The sequence below is a fragment of the Ascaphus truei genome, chromosome 23 (genome assembly GCF_040206685.1).
Source record: "Ascaphus truei isolate aAscTru1 chromosome 23, aAscTru1.hap1, whole genome shotgun sequence".
Taxonomy (NCBI): Eukaryota; Metazoa; Chordata; class Amphibia; order Anura; family Ascaphidae; genus Ascaphus; species Ascaphus truei.
In genome coordinates, this window is record NC_134505.1 from 8,079,290 (window position 1) to 8,097,522 (window position 18,233).

The following is an 18,233-nucleotide window of genomic DNA, read 5'->3' on the forward strand; positions in this document are numbered from 1 at the left end:
GCCAGTGTACGTTAGGAGTAATAAGGTCACACTGTCCCTGTCCGTCAGGGGTGACACGGTCACAATGCCACTGTCCGTTAGGGGTGATAAGGTCACACTGCCACTGACTTTGAAAGATCACATTGTCCTCGTCACTGCCCTTTATGGAGGGCCCGGTGACCCTTCCACTGTCCTATCAGCATCTCACGCCGGAGCCCCCTCCCCCCCGCCCAACCCCTGTCCCCCTCCGCCCCCAACCCCTGTCCCCCTCCCTGTAACTCCCGTATGAAACTCCCATCAGCCGCCCTGAGATTTGTAAAAAGGCCGCAGGAGGTGAGTGACCGTCAAAACTGCCCATCAGCCTCCCTCCCTGATAACCCAACCCCTGCAGCAACAGCCAGTGCCATTACAGTCACATAGGACACCCCAACATCCCTATTACACAGGATCGCCACCCCTCCCCTGCCTGGAGCGGGCGAGTCCCATATATATCTATATAGTATTCAGGGGATTCTCATATAAATATAGGATCGTCTGGATCCCATCTAAATATAGTAATCGGCTAAATCCCATATAGATATAGTATTCGGCTGGATCCCATATAGAGGATGGGGCTGGATCCCATATAAAGGAGCGTCTGGATCCCATATAAATATAGTAATCGGCTAAATCCCATATAGATATAGTATTCGGCTGGATCCCATATAAATATAGTATTTGGCTGGATCCCTTATAAAGGATCTGCTGGATCCCATCTAAATCTCGTAATCGGCTGGATCCCAGATAAAGGATCAGCTGGATCCCATATAAAGGATGGTCTTCGATACCATATATAGTACAATCGGTTGGATCCCATATATAGTAATCGGCTGGATCCCAGATAAAGGATCGGCTGGATCCCAGATAAAAGATCAGCTGGACCTATTGGGGTATTCTGGGCCCAGGTGGCTCCTGTCCCTGAACCCTATATCCCTGCCGACGCCCCCCCCTAAAAGTGCCTCCACCTGCATCACACCCTGCGCATGACGGCACATCCCACCCCAGATGCATGATGGGTGAGGGCCCCCCTCAGTGCGCTGTGCTCCCGGGGGCCTCGTCCTCCTTGTGGGCCCACAGTTCCTTGTGCGGCCGGCGGCCGAAGCCCTCGTCGTAGTTCCCTTTGCTCTTGAACAGCTGCTGGAAGTGAGGCTTGCAGTAAAACTCTCCGTGCAGCGCGGCGTAGGAGCCCAGGCTGGGGGGGGAGGGGGAGAGGGGGGGGGGAGAAGGGAGGGGAGTGGGGAGAGAGGGGGAGGGGAGTTGGGAGAGGAGGAAAGGGGTGAGAAGGGAGGATGAGGGAAGGGAGGAGGGGGAGGGAAGGGAGAAGGGGGAGGGAAGGGGGAGGGAAGGGAGAAGGGGGAGGGGGTGAAGGGAGGAGAAGGGAGGGGAGTGGGGAGAGGAGGAAAGGGTGAGAAGGGAGGGAGGAGATGAGGGAAGGAGGGAGCAGAGAAGGAAGGGTGAGGAGGGGGGATGAGAGGTGTTAGAGGGGGGAGAAGGCAAGTGAAGGGGAGAAGGGGGAGAAGTGAGTTAGGTGGAGGGGGAGAAGGGGAGAGGAAAAAGAGAATGGGGGAAAAGGGAGGAAGTGGTGGAAGAAGTTAGAGTTGGGGGGGGAGAGAGAATGGGGGGGAGAGGGAATGTGGAGGGGGGAGAGAGAATGGGGGGGGGGGAGAATTACAGTACAATAAATCTGAATATTAGAAAACGTCGGGATTAGATGTCGGCTCTGGGGTCACTTTCTATGTTTCTGCTGTAAAGGACAAAGCCTTCTACCCTCCTCCTGACCCCGGTGCTGACCCCCTTCTACCCTCCTGACCCCGGCACTGACCCCTTCTACCCCCTCCTGACCCCGGCACTGACCCCTACCCCCCTCCTGACCCCGGCGCTGACCTCTACCCTCCTCCTGACCCCGGCACTGACCCCTTCTACCCTCCTCCTGACCCCGGCGCTGACCCCTTCTACTCTCCTCCTGACCCCGGCGCTGACCCCTTCTACCCTCCTCCTGACCCCGGCGCTGACCCCTTCTACCCTCCTCCTGACCCCGGCGCTGACTCCTTCTACCCTCCTCCTGACCCCGGCACTGACCCCTTCTACCCTCCTCCTGACCACGGCACTGACCCCTTCTACCCTCCTGACCCCGGCACTGATCCCTTCTACCATCCTCCTCACCCCGGCACTGACCCCATCTACCCTCCTCCTGAACCTGGCTCTGACCCATTCTACCCTCCTCCTGACCCCGGCACTGACCCCTTCTACCCTCCTCCTGAGCCTGGCGCTGACCCCTTCTACCCTCCTCCTGACCCCGGCGCTGACCCATTCTACCCTCCTCCTGACCCCGGCACTGACACCTTCTACCCTCCTCCTGACCCCGGCACTGACCCCTTCTACCCTCCTCCTGACCCCGGCACTGACCCCTTCTACCCTCCTCCTGAACCCGGCACTGACCCCGGCACTGACCCCTTCTACCCTCCTCCTGACCCTGGCACTGACCCCTTCTACCCTCCTCCTGACCCCGGCACTGACCCCTTCTACCCTCCTCCTGACCCCGGCACTGACCCCTTCTACCCTCCTCCTGAACCTGGCTCTGACCCCTTCTACCCTTCTCCTGAACCTGGCTCTGACCCCTTCTACCCACCTGGGCCTGGCATTGACGACTGGTACTCTGCTCATCCTGGCACTACAGAGACCCACCCTCGTCTGGCACTGGTACCCACCCTCGCCTGGCACTGGTACCCACCCTCGCCTGGCACTGATACCCACCCTCGCCTGGCACTGCACAGCTGGTACCCACCCTCGCCTGGCACTGGTACCCACTCTCGCCTGGCACTGCACAGCTGGTACCCACCCTCGCCTGGCACTGGTACCCACCCTCGCCTGGCACTGGTACCCACCCTCGCCTGGCACTGCACAGCTGGTACCCACCCTCGCCTGGCACTGGTACCCACCCTCGCCTGGCACTGCACAGCTGGTACCCACCCTCGCCTGGCACTGGTACCCACTCTCGCCTGGCACTGCACAGCTGGTACCCACCCTCGCCTGGCACTGGTACCCACCCTCGCCTGGCACTGGTACCCACCCTCGCCTGGCACTGCACAGCTGGTACCCACCCTCGCCTGGCACTGGTACCCACTCTCGCCTGGCACTGCACAGCTGGTACCCACCCTCGCCTGGCACTAGTACCCACCCTCGCCTGGCACTGCACAGCTGGTACCCACCCTCGCCTGGCACTGGTACCCACCCTCGCCTGGCACTGCACAGCTGGTACCCACCCTCGCCTGGCACTGGTACCCACCTGAGCTTGGCACTGCACAGCTGGTACCCACCCTCGTCTGGCACTGGTACCCACCCTCGCCTGGCACTGGTACCCACCCTCGCCTGGCACTGCACAGCTGGTACCCACCCTCGCCTGGCACTGGTACCCACCCTCGCCTGGCCCTGGTACCCACCCTCGCCTGGCACTGGTACCCACCTGAGCTTGGCACTGCACAGCTGGTACCCACCCTCGCCTGGCCCTGGTACCCACCTGAGCTTGGCGCTGCACAGCTGGTACCCACCCTCGCCTGGCACTGGTACCCACCCTCGCCTGGCACTGGTACCCACCTGAGCTTGGCACTGCACAGCTGGTACCCACCCTCGCCTGGCCCCGGTACCCACCTGAGCTTGGCACTGGTACCCACCCTCGCCTGGCCCTGGTACCCACCCTCGCCTGGCACTGGTACCCACCTGAGCTTGGCACTGGTACCCACCCTCGCCTGGCCCTGGTACCCACCCTCGCCTGGCCCCGGTACCCACCCTCGCCTGGCACTGGTACCCACCCTCGCCTGGCGCTGGCACCCACCCTCGCCTGGCACTGGCACCCACCCTCGCCTGGCACTGGTACCCACCCTCGCCTGGCACTGGTACCCACCCTCGCCTGGCACTGGTACCCACCCTCGCCTGGCACTGGTACCCACCCTCGCCTGGCCCCGGTACCCACCCTCGCCTGGCGCTGGCACCCACCCTCGCCTGGCGCTGGCACCCACCCTCGCCTGGCCCTGGTACCCACCCTCGCCTGGCCCTGGTACCCACCCTCGCCTGGCCCTGGTACCCACCCTCGCCTGGCCCTGGTACCCACCCTCGCCTGGCCCTGGTACCCACCCTCGCCTGGCCCCGGTACCCACCTGAGCTTGGCACTGCACAGCTGGTACCCACCCTCGCCTGGCACTGGTACCCACCCTCGCCTGGCCCTGGTACCCACCCTCGCCTGGCCCCGGTACCCACCTGAGCTTGGCACTGCACAGCTGGTACCCACCCTCGCCTGGCACTGGTACCCACCCTCGCCTGGCGCTGGCACCCACCCTCGCCTGGCACTGGTACCCACCCTCGCCTGGCACTGGTACCCACCCTCGCCTGGCACTGGTACCCACCCTCGCCTGGCGCTGGCACCCACCCTCGCCTGGCACTGGTACCCACCCTCGCCTGGCACTGGTACCCACCCTCGCCTGGCGCTGGCACCCACCCTCGCCTGGCACTGGTACCCACCCTCGCCTGGCACTGGTACCCACCCTCGCCTGGCACTGGTACCCACCCTCGCCTGGCACTGGTACCCACCCTCGCCTGGCACTGGTACCCACCCTCGCCTGGCACTGGTACCCACCCTCGCCTGGCACTGGTACCCACCCTCGCCTGGCACTGGTACCCACCCTCGCCTGGCCCCGGTACCCACCCTCGCCTGGCGCCGGTACCCACCCTCGCCTGGCGCCGGCACCCACCCTCGCCTGGCGCCGGTACCCACCCTCGCCTGGCGCTGGCACCCACCCTCGCCTGGCACTGGTACCCACCCTCGCCTGGCACTGGTACCCACCCTCGCCTGGCACTGGTACCCACCCTCGCCTGGCACTGGTACCCACCCTCGCCTGGCCCCGGTACCCACCCTCGCCTGGCGCCGGCACCCACCCTCGCCTGGCCCTGGTACCCACCCTCGCCTGGCCCTGGTACCCACCCTCGCCTGGCCCTGGTACCCACCCTCGCCCTGGTACCCACCCTCGCCTGGCCCCGGTACCCACCCTCGCCTGGCCCTGGTACCCACCCTCGCCTGGCCCTGGTACCCACCCTCGCCTGGCCCTGGTACCCACCTGAGCTTGGCGCTGCACAGCTGGTACCCACCCTCGCCTGGCCCTGGTACCCACCCTCGCCTGGCCCCGGTACCCACCTGAGCTTGGCACTGCACAGCTGGTACCCACCCTCGCCTGGCACTGGTACCCACCCTCGCCTGGCGCTGGTACCCACCCTCGCCTGGCCCTGGTACCCACCCTCGCCTGGCCCCGGTACCCACCTGAGCTTGGCACTGCACAGCTGGTACCCACCCTCGCCTGGCACTGGTACCCACCCTCGCCTGGCGCTGGTACCCACCCTCGCCTGGCGCTGGCACCCACCCTCGCCTGGCACTGGCACCCACCCTCGCCTGGCACTGGTACCCACCCTCGCCTGGCGCTGGTACCCACCCTCGCCTGGCGCTGGCACCCACCCTCGCCTGGCACTGGTACCCACCCTCGCCTGGCACTGGTACCCACCCTCGCCTGGCACTGGTACCCACCCTCGCCTGGCACTGGTACCCACCCTCGCCTGGCACTGGTACCCACCCTCGCCTGGCACTGGCACCCACCCTCGCCTGGCACTGGCACCCACCCTCGCCTGGCACTGGTACCCACCCTCGCCTGGCACTGGTACCCACCCTCGCCTGGCCCTGGTACCCACCCTCGCCTGGCCCTGGTACCCACCCTCGCCTGGCCCCGGTACCCACCCTCGCCTGGCCCCGGTACCCACCCTCGCCTGGCACTGGTACCCACCTGAGCTTGGCACTGCACAGCTGGTACCCACCCTCGCCTGGCACTGGTACCCACCCTCGCCTGGCACTGGTACCCACCCTCGCCTGGCGCTGGCACCCACCCTCGCCTGGCGCTGGCACCCACCCTCGCCTGGCCCTGGTACCCACCCTCGCCTGGCGCTGGCACCCACCCTCGCCTGGCCCTGGTACCCACCCTCGCCTGGCCCTGGTACCCACCCTCGCCTGGCCCTGGTACCCACCCTCGCCTGGCCCTGGTACCCACCTGAGCTTGGCACTGGTACCCACCCTCGCCTGGCCCCGGTACCCACCTGAGCTTGGCACTGCACAGCTGGTACCCACCCTCGCCTGGCACTGGTACCCACCCTCGCCTGGCGCTGGCACCCACCCTCGCCTGGCACTGGTACCCACCCTCGCCTGGCACTGGTACCCACCCTCGCCTGGCGCTGGTACCCACCCTCGCCTGGCGCTGGTACCCACCCTCGCCTGGCACTGGTACCCACCCTCGCCTGGCGCTGGTACCCACCCTCGCCTGGCGCTGGTACCCACCCTCGCCTGGCCCTGGTACCCACCCTCGCCTGGCGCTGGTACCCACCCTCGCCTGGCGCTGGTACCCACCCTCGCCTGGCGCTGGCACCCACCCTCGCCTGGCGCTGGTACCCACCCTCGCCTGGCACTGGCACCCACCCTCGCCTGGCGCTGGTACCCACCCTCGCCTGGCCCTGGTACCCACCCTCGCCTGGCGCTGGCACCCACCCTCGCCTGGCCCTGGTACCCACCCTCGCCTGGCCCTGGTACCCACCCTCGCCTGGCCCTGGTACCCACCTGAGCTTGGCACTGGTACCCACCCTCGCCTGGCCCCGGTACCCACCTGAGCTTGGCACTGCACAGCTGGTACCCACCCTCGCCTGGCACTGGTACCCACCCTCGCCTGGCGCTGGCACCCACCCTCGCCTGGCACTGGTACCCACCCTCGCCTGGCACTGGTACCCACCCTCGCCTGGCGCTGGTACCCACCCTCGCCTGGCACTGGTACCCACCCTCGCCTGGCGCTGGTACCCACCCTCGCCTGGCGCTGGTACCCACCCTCGCCTGGCCCTGGTACCCACCCTCGCCTGGCGCTGGTACCCACCCTCGCCTGGCGCTGGTACCCACCCTCGCCTGGCGCTGGCACCCACCCTCGCCTGGCGCTGGTACCCACCCTCGCCTGGCACTGGTACCCACCCTCGCCTGGCACTGGTACCCACCCTCGCCTGGCCCTGGTACCCACCCTCGCCTGGCGCTGGCACCCACCCTCGCCTGGCGCTGGTACCCACCCTCGCCTGGCGCTGGTACCCACCCTCGCCTGGCGCTGGCACCCACCCTCGCCTGGCACTGGTACCCACCCTCGCCTGGCACTGGTACCCACCCTCGCCTGGCACTGGTACCCACCCTCGCCTGGCGCTGGCACCCACCCTCGCCTGGCGCTGGCACCCACCCTCGCCTGGCGCTGGCACCCACCCTCGCCTGGCACTGGCACCCACCCTCGCCTGGCACTGGCACCCACCCTCGCCTGGCCCTGGTACCCACCCTCGCCTGGCCCCGGTACCCACCCTCGCCTGGCCCCGGTACCCACCCTCGCCTGGCCCTGGTACCCACCCTCGCCTGGCACTGGTACCCACCTGAGCTTGGCGCTGCACAGCTGGTACCCACCCTCGCCTGGCCCTGGTACCCACCCTCGCCTGGCGCTGGCACCCACCCTCGCCTGGCACTGGTACCCACCCTCGCCTGGCACTGGTACCCACCCTCGCCTGGCGCTGGCACCCACCCTCGCCTGGCACTGGTACCCACCCTCGCCTGGCCCCGGTACCCACCCTCGCCTGGCGCTGGCACCCACCCTCGCCTGGCACTGGTACCCACCCTCGCCTGGCACTGGTACCCACCCTCGCCTGGCCCCGGTACCCACCCTCGCCTGGCGCCGGTACCCACCCTCGCCTGGCACTGGTACCCACCCTCGCCTGGCACTGGTACCCACCCTCGCCTGGCACTGGTACCCACCCTCGCCTGGCACTGGTACCCACCCTCGCCTGGCCCTGGTACCCACCCTCGCCTGGCCCTGGTACCCACCCTCGCCTGGCACTGGTACCCTCGCCTGGCCCCGGTACCCACCTGAGCTTGGCGCTGCAGTGCTTGCAGCAGAAGCAGCTGTTATGGAAGATGTGCTTGTCTGCGACCAGCCTCTCCATGGGGTACACGGTCTTCTGACACGAGGCGCACAGCTCCTTCACCGGCGGCTTCACGCTGAAAGACTGCGGCAAGGGGCAAAGCAAAACCCCGTTACCGCCCGCGCCCCAACCCTAACCGAAGACCCCACCCCCCCCCCCCCCCGGCTCGGGAGGACTCTTACCTTGGACCTCTGCACCACGTTCCCCGCAGGGCTGCACCCCGAATCCTACAAGAACAAACGGGACATCTGAGAAACCCCGTTACCAGCTGCGGGGTTCCCCCTGGCACGCACCCTATACCCGAAGGCCGATTAACGGGTGTTTGTTTTGGCTTTTACACGACAGCGTGATCGTGCTACAGAGTTACATAATAGTTACATATAGTTACATAGTTACATAGTAGTTACATAGTTACATAGTTACATATAGTTACATAGTTACATATAGTTACATAGTTACATATAGTTACATAGTTACATAGTAGATGAGGTTGAAAAAAGACATGCGTCCATCAAGTGCAACCTATGCTAAATGTAGACGACACATACTTTCTCCTATATCTATACTTACTTATTGATCCAGAGGAAGGCAAACACAAAACCCCCAGAGTCAGATCATCCAATGATATCTCATAAGGGGAAAAATAAATTCCTTCCTGACTCCAAGAATTGGCAAACAGATTTCTCCCTGGGTCACCGTCCTTCCCATGTTACTTATTAGGTATATCCCTGTATACCTTTCCTGTCTAACAAGGTGTCCAACCTTTCCTTACACATATCTCCTGTATCTGCCCTCACAGTCTCCATGGGGAATGAGTCCCACACTGTAACTGCCCTTACTGTAAAGATCCCTTTCCTTACACATATCTCCTGTATCTGCCCTCACAGTCTCCATGGGGAATGAATCCCGCACTGTAACTGCCCTTACTGTAAAGATCCCTTTCCTTACACATATCTCCTGTATCTGCCCTCATAGTCTCCATGGGGAATGAATCCCGCGCTGTAACTGCCCTTACTGTAAAGATCCCTTTCCTTACACATATCCCCTGTATCTGCCCTCAGTCTCCATGGGGAATGAATCCCGCATTGTAACTGCCCTTACTGTAAAGATCCCTTTCCTTACACATATCTCCTGTATCTGCCCTCACAGTCTCCATGAGGAATGAATCCCACACTGTAACTGCCCTTACTGTAAAGATCCCTTTCCTTACACATATCTCCTGTATCTGCCCTCACAGTCTCCATGGGGAGTGAATCCCGCACTGTAACTGTCCTTACTGTAAAGATCCATTTCCTTACACATATCCCTTGTATCTGCCCTCACAGTCTCCATGGGGAATGAATCCCGCACTGTAACTGCCCTTACTGTAAAGATCCCTTTCCTTACACATATCCCCTGTATCTGCCCTCAGTCTCCATGGGGAATGAATCCCGCATTGTAACTGCCCTTACTGTAAAGATCCCTTTCCTTACACATATCTCCTGTATCTGCCCTCACAGTCTCCATGAGGAATGAATCCCACACTGTAACTGCCCTTACTGTAAAGATCCCTTTCCTTACACATATCTCCTGGATCTGCCCTCACAGTCTCCATGGGGAGTGAATCCCGCACTGTAACTGTCCTTACTGTAAAGATCCATTTCCTTACACATATCCCTTGTATCTGCCCTCACAGTCTCCATGGGTAATGAATCCCACACTGTAACTGCCCTTACTGTAAAGAACCCTTTCCTTTGTTACTGGAGAAATCTCCTTTCCTCCAACCTTCAGGGGGACACGTTATTGGAAGTTATAGGGACTGGATGGGAGTAACACTAACACACACTTACCGTCACGTTATTGGGAGTTATAGGGACTGGATGGGAGTAACACTAAGACATACTTACCGTCACGTTATTGGGAGTTATAGGGCCTGGATGGGAGTAACACTAAGACATACTTACCATCACGTTATTGGGAGTTATAGGGACTGGATGGGAGTAACACTAAGACATACTTACCGTCACGTTATTGGGAGTTATAGGGACTGGATGGGAGTAACACTAAGACATACTTACCGTCACGTTATTGGGAGTTATAGGGCCTGGATGGGAGTAACACTAAGACATACTTACCATCACGTTATTGGGAGTTATAGGGACTGGATGGGAGTAACACTAAGACACACTTACCGTTACGTTATTGGGAGTTATAGGGCCTGGATGGGAGTAACACTAAGACACACTTACCGTCACGTTATTGGGAGTTATAGGGACTGGATGGTAGTAACACTAAGACATACTTACCGTCACGTTATTGGGAGTTATAGGGACTGGATGGGAGTAACACTAAGACACACTTACCGTCACGTTATTGGGAGTTATTGGGACTGGATGGGAGTAACACTAAGACACACTTACCGTCACGTTATTGGGAGTTATAGGGACTGGATGGGAGTAACACTAAAACATACTTACCGTCACGTTATTGGGAGTTATAGGGACTGGATGGGAGTAACACTAAGACATACTTACCGTCACGTTATTGGGAGTTATTGGGCCTGCATGGGAGTAACACTAAGACATACTTACCGTCACGTTATTGGGAGTTATAGGGCCTGCATGGAAGTAACACTAAGACATACTTACCGTCACGTTATTGGGAGTTATAGGGCCTGGATGGAAGTAACACTAAGACACACTTACCGTCACGTTATTGGGAGTTATTGGGTCTGGATGGGAGTAACACTAAGATATTCTTACCGTAACGTTATTGGGAGTTATAGGGACTGGATGGGAGTAACACTAAGACATACTTACCGTCACGTTATTGGGAGTTATAGGTACTGGATGGGAGTAACACTAAGACAGACTTACCGTCACGTTATTGGGAGTTATAGGGCCTGGATGGGAGTAACACTAAGACATACTTACCATCACGTTATTGGGAGTTATAGGGCCTGGATGGGAGTAACACTAAGACATACTTACCGTAACGTTATTGGGAGTTATAGGGACTGGATGGGAGTAACACTAAGACATACTTACCGTCACGTTATTGGGAGTTATAGGGACTGGATGGGAGTAACACTAAGACATACTTACCGTCACGTTATTGGGAGTTATAGGGCCTGGATGGGAGTAACACTAAGACACACTTACCGTCACGTTATTGGGAGTTATAGGGCCAGGATGGGAGTAACACTAAGACACACTTACCGTCACGTTATTGGGAGTTATAGGGACTGGATGGGAGTAACACTAAGACACACTTACCGTCACGTTATTGGGAGTTATAGGGCCTGGATGGGAGTAACACTAAGACACACTTACCGTCACGTTATTGGGAGTTATAGGGCCAGGATGGGAGTAACACTAAGACACACTTACCGTCACGTTATTGGGAGTTATAGGGACTGGATGGGAGTAACACTAAGACACACTTACCGTCACGGTATTGGGAGTTATAGGGTCTGGATGGGAGTAACACTAAGACATACTTACCGTCACGTTATTGGGAGTTATAGGGTCTGGATGGGAGTAACACTAAGACATACTTACCGTCACGTTATTGGGAGTTATAGGGACTGGGTGGGAGTAACACTGAGACATACTTACCGTCACGTTATTGGGAGTTATAGGGACTGGATGGGAGTAACACTAAGACATACTTACCGTCACGTTATTGGGAGTTATAGGGTCTGGATGGGAGTAACACTAAGACATACTTACCGTCACGTTATTGGGAGTTATAGGGCCTGGATGGGAGTAACACTAAGACATACTTACCGTCACGTTATTGGGAGTTATAGGGACTGGATGGGAGTAACACTAAGACATACTTACCGTCACGTTATTGGGAGTTATAGGGACTGGATGGGAGTAACACTAAGACATACTTACCGTCACGTTATTGGGAGTTATAGGGCCTGGATGGGAGTAACACTAAGACATACTTACCGTCACGTTATTGGGAGTTATAGGGTCTGGATGGGAGTAACACTAAGACATACTTACCGTCACGTTATTGGGAGTTATAGGGACTGGATGGGAGTAACAGTAAGACACACTTACCATCACGTTATTGGGAGTTATAGGGACTGGATGGGAGTAACACTAAGACACACTTACCGTCACGTTATTGGGAGTTATAGGGACTGGATGGGAGTAACACTAAGACACACTTACCGTCACGTTATTGGGAGTTATAGGGCCTGGATGGGAGTAACACTAAGACATACTTACCGTCACGTTATTGGGAGTTATAGGGTCTGGATGGGAGTAACACTAAGACACACTTACCGTCACGTTATTGGGAGTTATAGGGTCTGGATGGGAGTAACAGTAAGACACACTTACCGTCACGTTATTGGGAGTTATAGGGACTGGATGGGAGTAACACTAAGACACACTTACCGTCATGTTATTGGGAGTTATAGGGACTGGATGGGAGTAACACTAAGACACACTTACCGTCACGTTATTGGGAGTTATAGGGACTGGATGGGAGTAACACTAAGACACACTTACCGTCACGTTATTGGGAGTTATAGGGACTGGATGGGAGTAACACTAAGACACACTTACCGTCACGTTATTGGGAGTTATAGGGCCTGGATGGGAGTAACACTAAGACATACTTACCGTCACGTTATTGGGAGTTATAGGGTCTGGATGGGAGTAACACTAAGACACACTTACCGTCACGTTATTGGGAGTTATAGGGCCTGGATGGGAGTAACACTAAGACATACTTACCGTCACGTTATTGGGAGTTATAGGGCCTGGATGGGAGTAACACTAAGACTCACTTACCGTCACGTTATTGGGAGTTATAGGGACTGGATGGGAGTAACACTAAGACACACTTACCGTCACGTTATTGGGAGTTATAGGGACTGGATGGGAGTAACACTAAGACACACTTACCGTCACGTTATTGGGAGTTATAGGGACTGGATGGGAGTAACACTAAGACACACTTACCGTCACGTTATTGGGAGTTATAGGGACTGGATGGGAGTAACACTAAGACACACTTACCGTCACGTTATTGGGAGTTATAGGGCCCTGATGGGAGTAACACTAAGACATACTTACCGTCACGTTATTGGGAGTTATAGGGTCTGGATGGGAGTAACACTAAGACACACTTACCCTCACGTTATTGGGAGTTATAGGGACTGGATGGGAGTAACACTAAGACATACTTACCGTCACGTTATTGGGAGTTATAGGGCCTGGATGGGAGTAACACTAAGACTCACTTACCGTCACGTTATTGGGAGTTATAGGGACTGGATGGGAGTAACACTAAGACACACTTACCGTCACGTTATTGGGAGTTATAGGGACTGGATGGGAGTAACACTAAGACATACTTACCGTCACGTTATTGGGAGTTATAGGGTCTGGATGGGAGTAACACTAAGACACACTTACCCTCACGTTATTGGGAGTTATAGGGTCTGGATGGGAGTAACACTAAGACACACTTACCGTCACATTATTGGAAGGTGACACCACACGATGCTACAATAACGTGCCGGTGACCCTCTGCTAACGAGGACACGCGCTATTCTCAGGGCGCACAGCGCCTGCTCCTCTTGTAGTTGACGTCCCCTTATGAGCCTGAACGTAACGGAGCGTAGCTTATCTAGACATGGGGCGGCCAACTCCAGTGCTCAAGGGCCACCGACAAGTCCGGTTTCCAGGCTACCCCCTGCTTCAGCACAGGTGGCTCAATCAGTGGCTCAGTCAACGACTGAGCCACTGATTGATCCACCTGCGCTGAAGCAGGGATATCCCCAATACCGTGCCTCTCGGTGGCCCTTGAGGAGACCCATGATCTAGGTCTTGGTCGGCCCACACTCCCCCCATTGAAGACCCCTTTCTGTCGCCCTCTGCTGGGTGGTAGAAGGTCAAGAGCAGGAGTGGGCCCATGGTAAAGTCCAACACCCCCCCCTAGTGGCCCGGTGTATGGGAGGATACTCACGTGGCCTGTGGCTGGCGTGGAGGACATTTTAGCCTGGAACATTTTTCTCGGGGGTCTCCGGAACGCTTCAGGCCGGGCTCCTTCTCATCTGCGGGGGGACAGAGGCAAGGTGGGGGGTTATACAGAGGCGATGTGATACGCCCGTGGGGGCGGCCATATTATACAGGGAATGATATATATAATCAGTGTGGGGACACCTGATACAGTGTGGGACTCTCTGCCTCTGTATAACACGCACAGCTATCTCTCTGCCTCTGTATAACACGCACAGCTATCTCTCTGCCTCTGTATAACACGCACAGCTATCTCTCTGCCTCTGTATAACACGCACAGCTATCTCTCTGCCTCTGTATAACACGCACAGCTATCTCTCTGCCTCTGTATAACACGCACAGCTATCTCTCTGCCTCTGTATAACACGCACAGCTATCTCTCTGCCTCTGTATAACACGCACAGCTATCTCTCTGCCTCTGTATAACACGCACAGCTATCTCTCTGCCTCTGTATAACACGCACAGCTATCTCTCTGCCTCTGTATAACACGCACAGCTATCTCTCTGTCTCTGTATAACACGCACAGCCATCTCTCTGCCTCTGTATAGCACGCAAAGCTATATCTCTGCCTCTGTATAACACGTACAGCTATCTCTCTGCCTCTGTATAGCACGCACAGCTATATCTCTGCGTCTGTATAACACGTACAGCCATTTCTGCCTCTGTATAACACGCACAGCCATCTCTCTGCCTCTGAATAACACGCACAGCTATCTCTCTGCCTCTGTATAACATGCTCTCTGCCTCTGTATAACACGTACAGCTATCTCTCTGCCTCTGTATAACACATACAGCTATCTCTGCCTCTGTATAACACGTACAGCTATCTCTGCCTCTGTATAACACACAGCTATCTCTCTGCCTCTGTATAACACGTACAGTTATCTCTCTGCCTCTGTATAACACACAGCTATCTCTATTCCTCTGAATAACACGCAAAGCTATCTCTCTGCCTCTGTATAACACGCACAGCTATCTCTCTGTTTTGGTATAACACTCACCGCTGTCTCTCTGCCTCTGTATAACGCACACAGTTATCTCTGTGTCGCTGCAGGGTGGGGTGTGACAGGAAGGGTATGAAGGGGTTATTACGGTGAGCTTGTGTAAGTCGGTCCCTGTGTCACCCCTGTCACTTCCTGTCACCCTGCGGCTTCCGCTATTTCCTTTGAACATCTCTCTGTCACCCCCCCCCATCCCCACCTCTCCTCACCCCTCTCCCTCCCCTCACTCCCTATCCCAACCTCTCCTCACCCCACTCCCCACTCTCCCCTCACCCCTCGCCCCCCTATCCCCAACTCCTCTCACCCCTCTCCCCCCTATCCCCACCTCTCCTCACCTGTTTCCCCCCCTCACCCCTTGCCCCCCTAAGCCCACCTCCTCTCAACTCTCCCCCCTCACCCCCTTATCCCCACCTCCTCTCACCCCTCTCACCCCTCTCACCCTCACCCCCTATCCCCACCTCTCCTCACCCCACTCTCCCCTCGCCCCCCTATCCCCACCTCCCCTCCCCCCTCTCCCTCCCCTCACCCCCCTATCCCCAACCTCTCCTCACCCCACTCTCCCCTCACCCCTCGCCCCCTATCCCCACCTCTCACCCCTCTCCCCCCCTCACCCCTCGCCCCCCTATCCCCCTCCTCTCAACTCTCCCCCCTCACCCCTCGCCCCCCTATCCCCACCTCCCCTCACCCCTCTCCCCCCTCGCCCCACTATCCCCACCTCTCCTCACCCCACTCTCCCCTCGCCCCCCTATCCCCACCTCTCCTCACCCCACTCTCCCCTCACCCCCCTATCCCCACCTCCCCTCCCCCCTCTCCCCCCTCTCCCCACCTCTCCTCACCCGTCTCCCCCCTCGCCCCCCTATCCCCACCTCTCCTCACCCCTCTCCGCCCCCTTCCACCGCATCCTCTCACCCCTTCCCTCACTCCTCTACCCACCCCCCTCCTTCCCCTCACCCCTATCAACCCACCGTCTCGTCCCTCTCCCCCCCCCCCCCACCTACCCTCACCAACTTGGCCTCTTCTCTCCTCATAAGTTAGATTGTCCATCCCCTTTATTAATTTGGTGGCTCTTCTCTGCACTCTCTCTAAATCCATAATGTCTTTTCTTAGGATTGGTGTCCAAAATTGTACTCCATATTCAAGGTGTGGTCTTACTAGTGCTTTGTAAAGGGGCATAATTATGTTTACTTCCCTTCCATCCATTGCCCGTTTGATGCAAGATAAGATCTTGTTTGCCTTTGCAGCTACTGCATGACATTGGGCACTATTGCTAAGCCTGCTGTCTACAAGCACTCCTAAATCCTTCTCCATCAAGGATTCCCCCAATGTATCCCCATTTAATGTGTAAGTCGCCTGTTTATTCTTGCATCCCAAATGCATAACCTTACATTTATCTGTATTAAACCTCATCTGCCATTTACCTGCCCACGTTTCCAGTCTCTCCAAGTCCTTCTGAAGAGAAATTACATCCTGCTCTGATTCTATTACCTCACACAATTTAGTATCGTCAGCAAAGATGGAGACTTTGCTCTCGATCCCAACCTCAAGGTCATTAATAATACAAGTTAAAAAGCAGGGGTCTTATTATTCCTGAGTGCTATCGGGGCGGGTGCTGTATGTACCTCTGTGTATCTGCCCCTGGGCACCCTTGGGTGCGTGCCATCGGGTGCTGTATGTACCTCTGTGTATCTGTCCCTGGGCACCCTTGGGTGTGTGCCATCGGGTGCTGTATGTACCTCTGTGTATCTGTCCCTGGGCACCCTTGGGTGTGTGCCATCGGGTGCTGTATGTACCTCTGTGTATCTGTCCCTGGGCACCCTTAGGTGCGTGCCATCGGGTGCTGTATGTACCTCTGTGTATCTGTCCCTGGGCACCCTTGGGTGCATGCCATCGGGTGCTGTATGTAACTCTGTGTATCTGCCCTGGGCACCCTTGGGTGTGTGCCATCGGGTGCTGTATGTACCTCTGTGTATCTGTCCCTGGGCACCCTTGGGTGCGTGCCATCGGGTGCTGTATGTACCTCTGTGTATCTGTCCCTGGGCACCCTTGGGTGCGTGCCACCGGGTGCTGTATGTACCTCTGTGTATCTGTCCCTGGGCACCCTTGGGTGTGGGCCATCGGGTGCTGTATGTACCTGTGTATCTGTCCCTGGGCACCCTTGGGTGCGTGCCATCGGGTGCAGTATGTACCTCTGTGTATCTGTCCCTGGGCACCCTTGGGTGCGTGCCATCGGGTGCTGTATGTACCTCTGTGTATCTGTCCCTGGGCACCCTTGGGTGCGTGCCATCGGGTGCTGTATGTACCTCTGTGTATCTGTCCCTGGGCACCCTTGGGTGTGTGCCATCGGGTGCTGTATGTACCTCTGTGTATCTGTCCCTGGGCACCCTTGGGTGTGTGCCATCGGGTGCTGTATGTACCTCTGTGTATCTGTCCCTGGGCACCCTTGGGTGTGTGCCATCGGGTGCTGTATGTACCTCTGTGTATCTGTCCCTGGGCACCCTTGGGTGCGTGCCATCGGGTGCTGTATGTACCTCTGTGTATCTGTCCCTGGGCACCCTTGGGTGCGTGCCATCGGGTGCTGTATGTACCTCTGTGTATGTGTCCCTGGGCACCCTTGGGTGCGTGTCATTGGGTGCTGTATGTACCTCTGTGTATCTGTTTCTGGGCACCCTTGGGTGTGTGCCATCGGGAGCTGTATGTACCTCTGTGTATCTGTCCCTGGGCACCCTTGGGTGTGTGCCACCGGGTGCAGTATGTACCTCTGTGTATCTGTCCCTGGGCACCCTTGGGTGCGTGCCATCGGGTGCTGTATGTACCTCTGTGTATCTGTCCCTGGGCACCCTTGGGTGCGTGTCATTGGGTGCTGTATGTACCTCTGTGTATCTGTTTCTGGGCACCCTTGGGTGTGTGCCATCGGGAGCTGTATGTACCTCTGTGTATCTGTCCCTGGGCACCCTTGGGTGTGTGCCACCGGGTGCTGTATGTACCTCTGTGTATCTGCCCTGGGCACCCTTGGGTGCATGCCATCGGGTGCTGTATGTACCTCTGTGTATCTGTCCCTGGCCACCCTTGGGTGCGTGTCATTGGGTGCTGTATGTACCTCTGTGTATCTGTTTCTGGGCACCCTTGGGTGTGTGCCATCAGGAGCTGTATGTACCTCTGTGTAT

General features: G+C 57.7%; 1 protein-coding gene across 4 annotated transcripts in view; it reads right to left on the bottom strand.

Annotated features, from left to right (window-relative positions):
* Positions 1 to 242: 242 nt before the first annotated feature.
* The window catches only part of LIMD2 (LIM domain containing 2), a 55,907-nt gene continuing 37,916 nt past the window's right edge, over positions 243 to 18,233 (bottom strand). For 3 of the 4 annotated variants that reach the window (XM_075580404.1, XM_075580403.1, XM_075580406.1), the window contains 4 exons: positions 14,014 to 14,101; positions 8,223 to 8,267; positions 7,985 to 8,124; positions 243 to 1,210 (listed from right to left, as the gene is read on the bottom strand). In XM_075580404.1, coding sequence (XP_075436519.1) covers positions 1,048 to 1,210; positions 7,985 to 8,124; positions 8,223 to 8,267; positions 14,014 to 14,055 — 390 coding nt within the window. In that variant the 5' untranslated portion in view covers positions 14,056 to 14,101 and the 3' untranslated portion in view covers positions 243 to 1,047. Of the gene's footprint in view, positions 1,211 to 7,984; positions 8,125 to 8,222; positions 8,268 to 14,013; positions 14,102 to 15,069; positions 15,190 to 18,233 lie in introns of those variants that run through there. The other variant, XM_075580405.1, reaches the window with a different exon arrangement.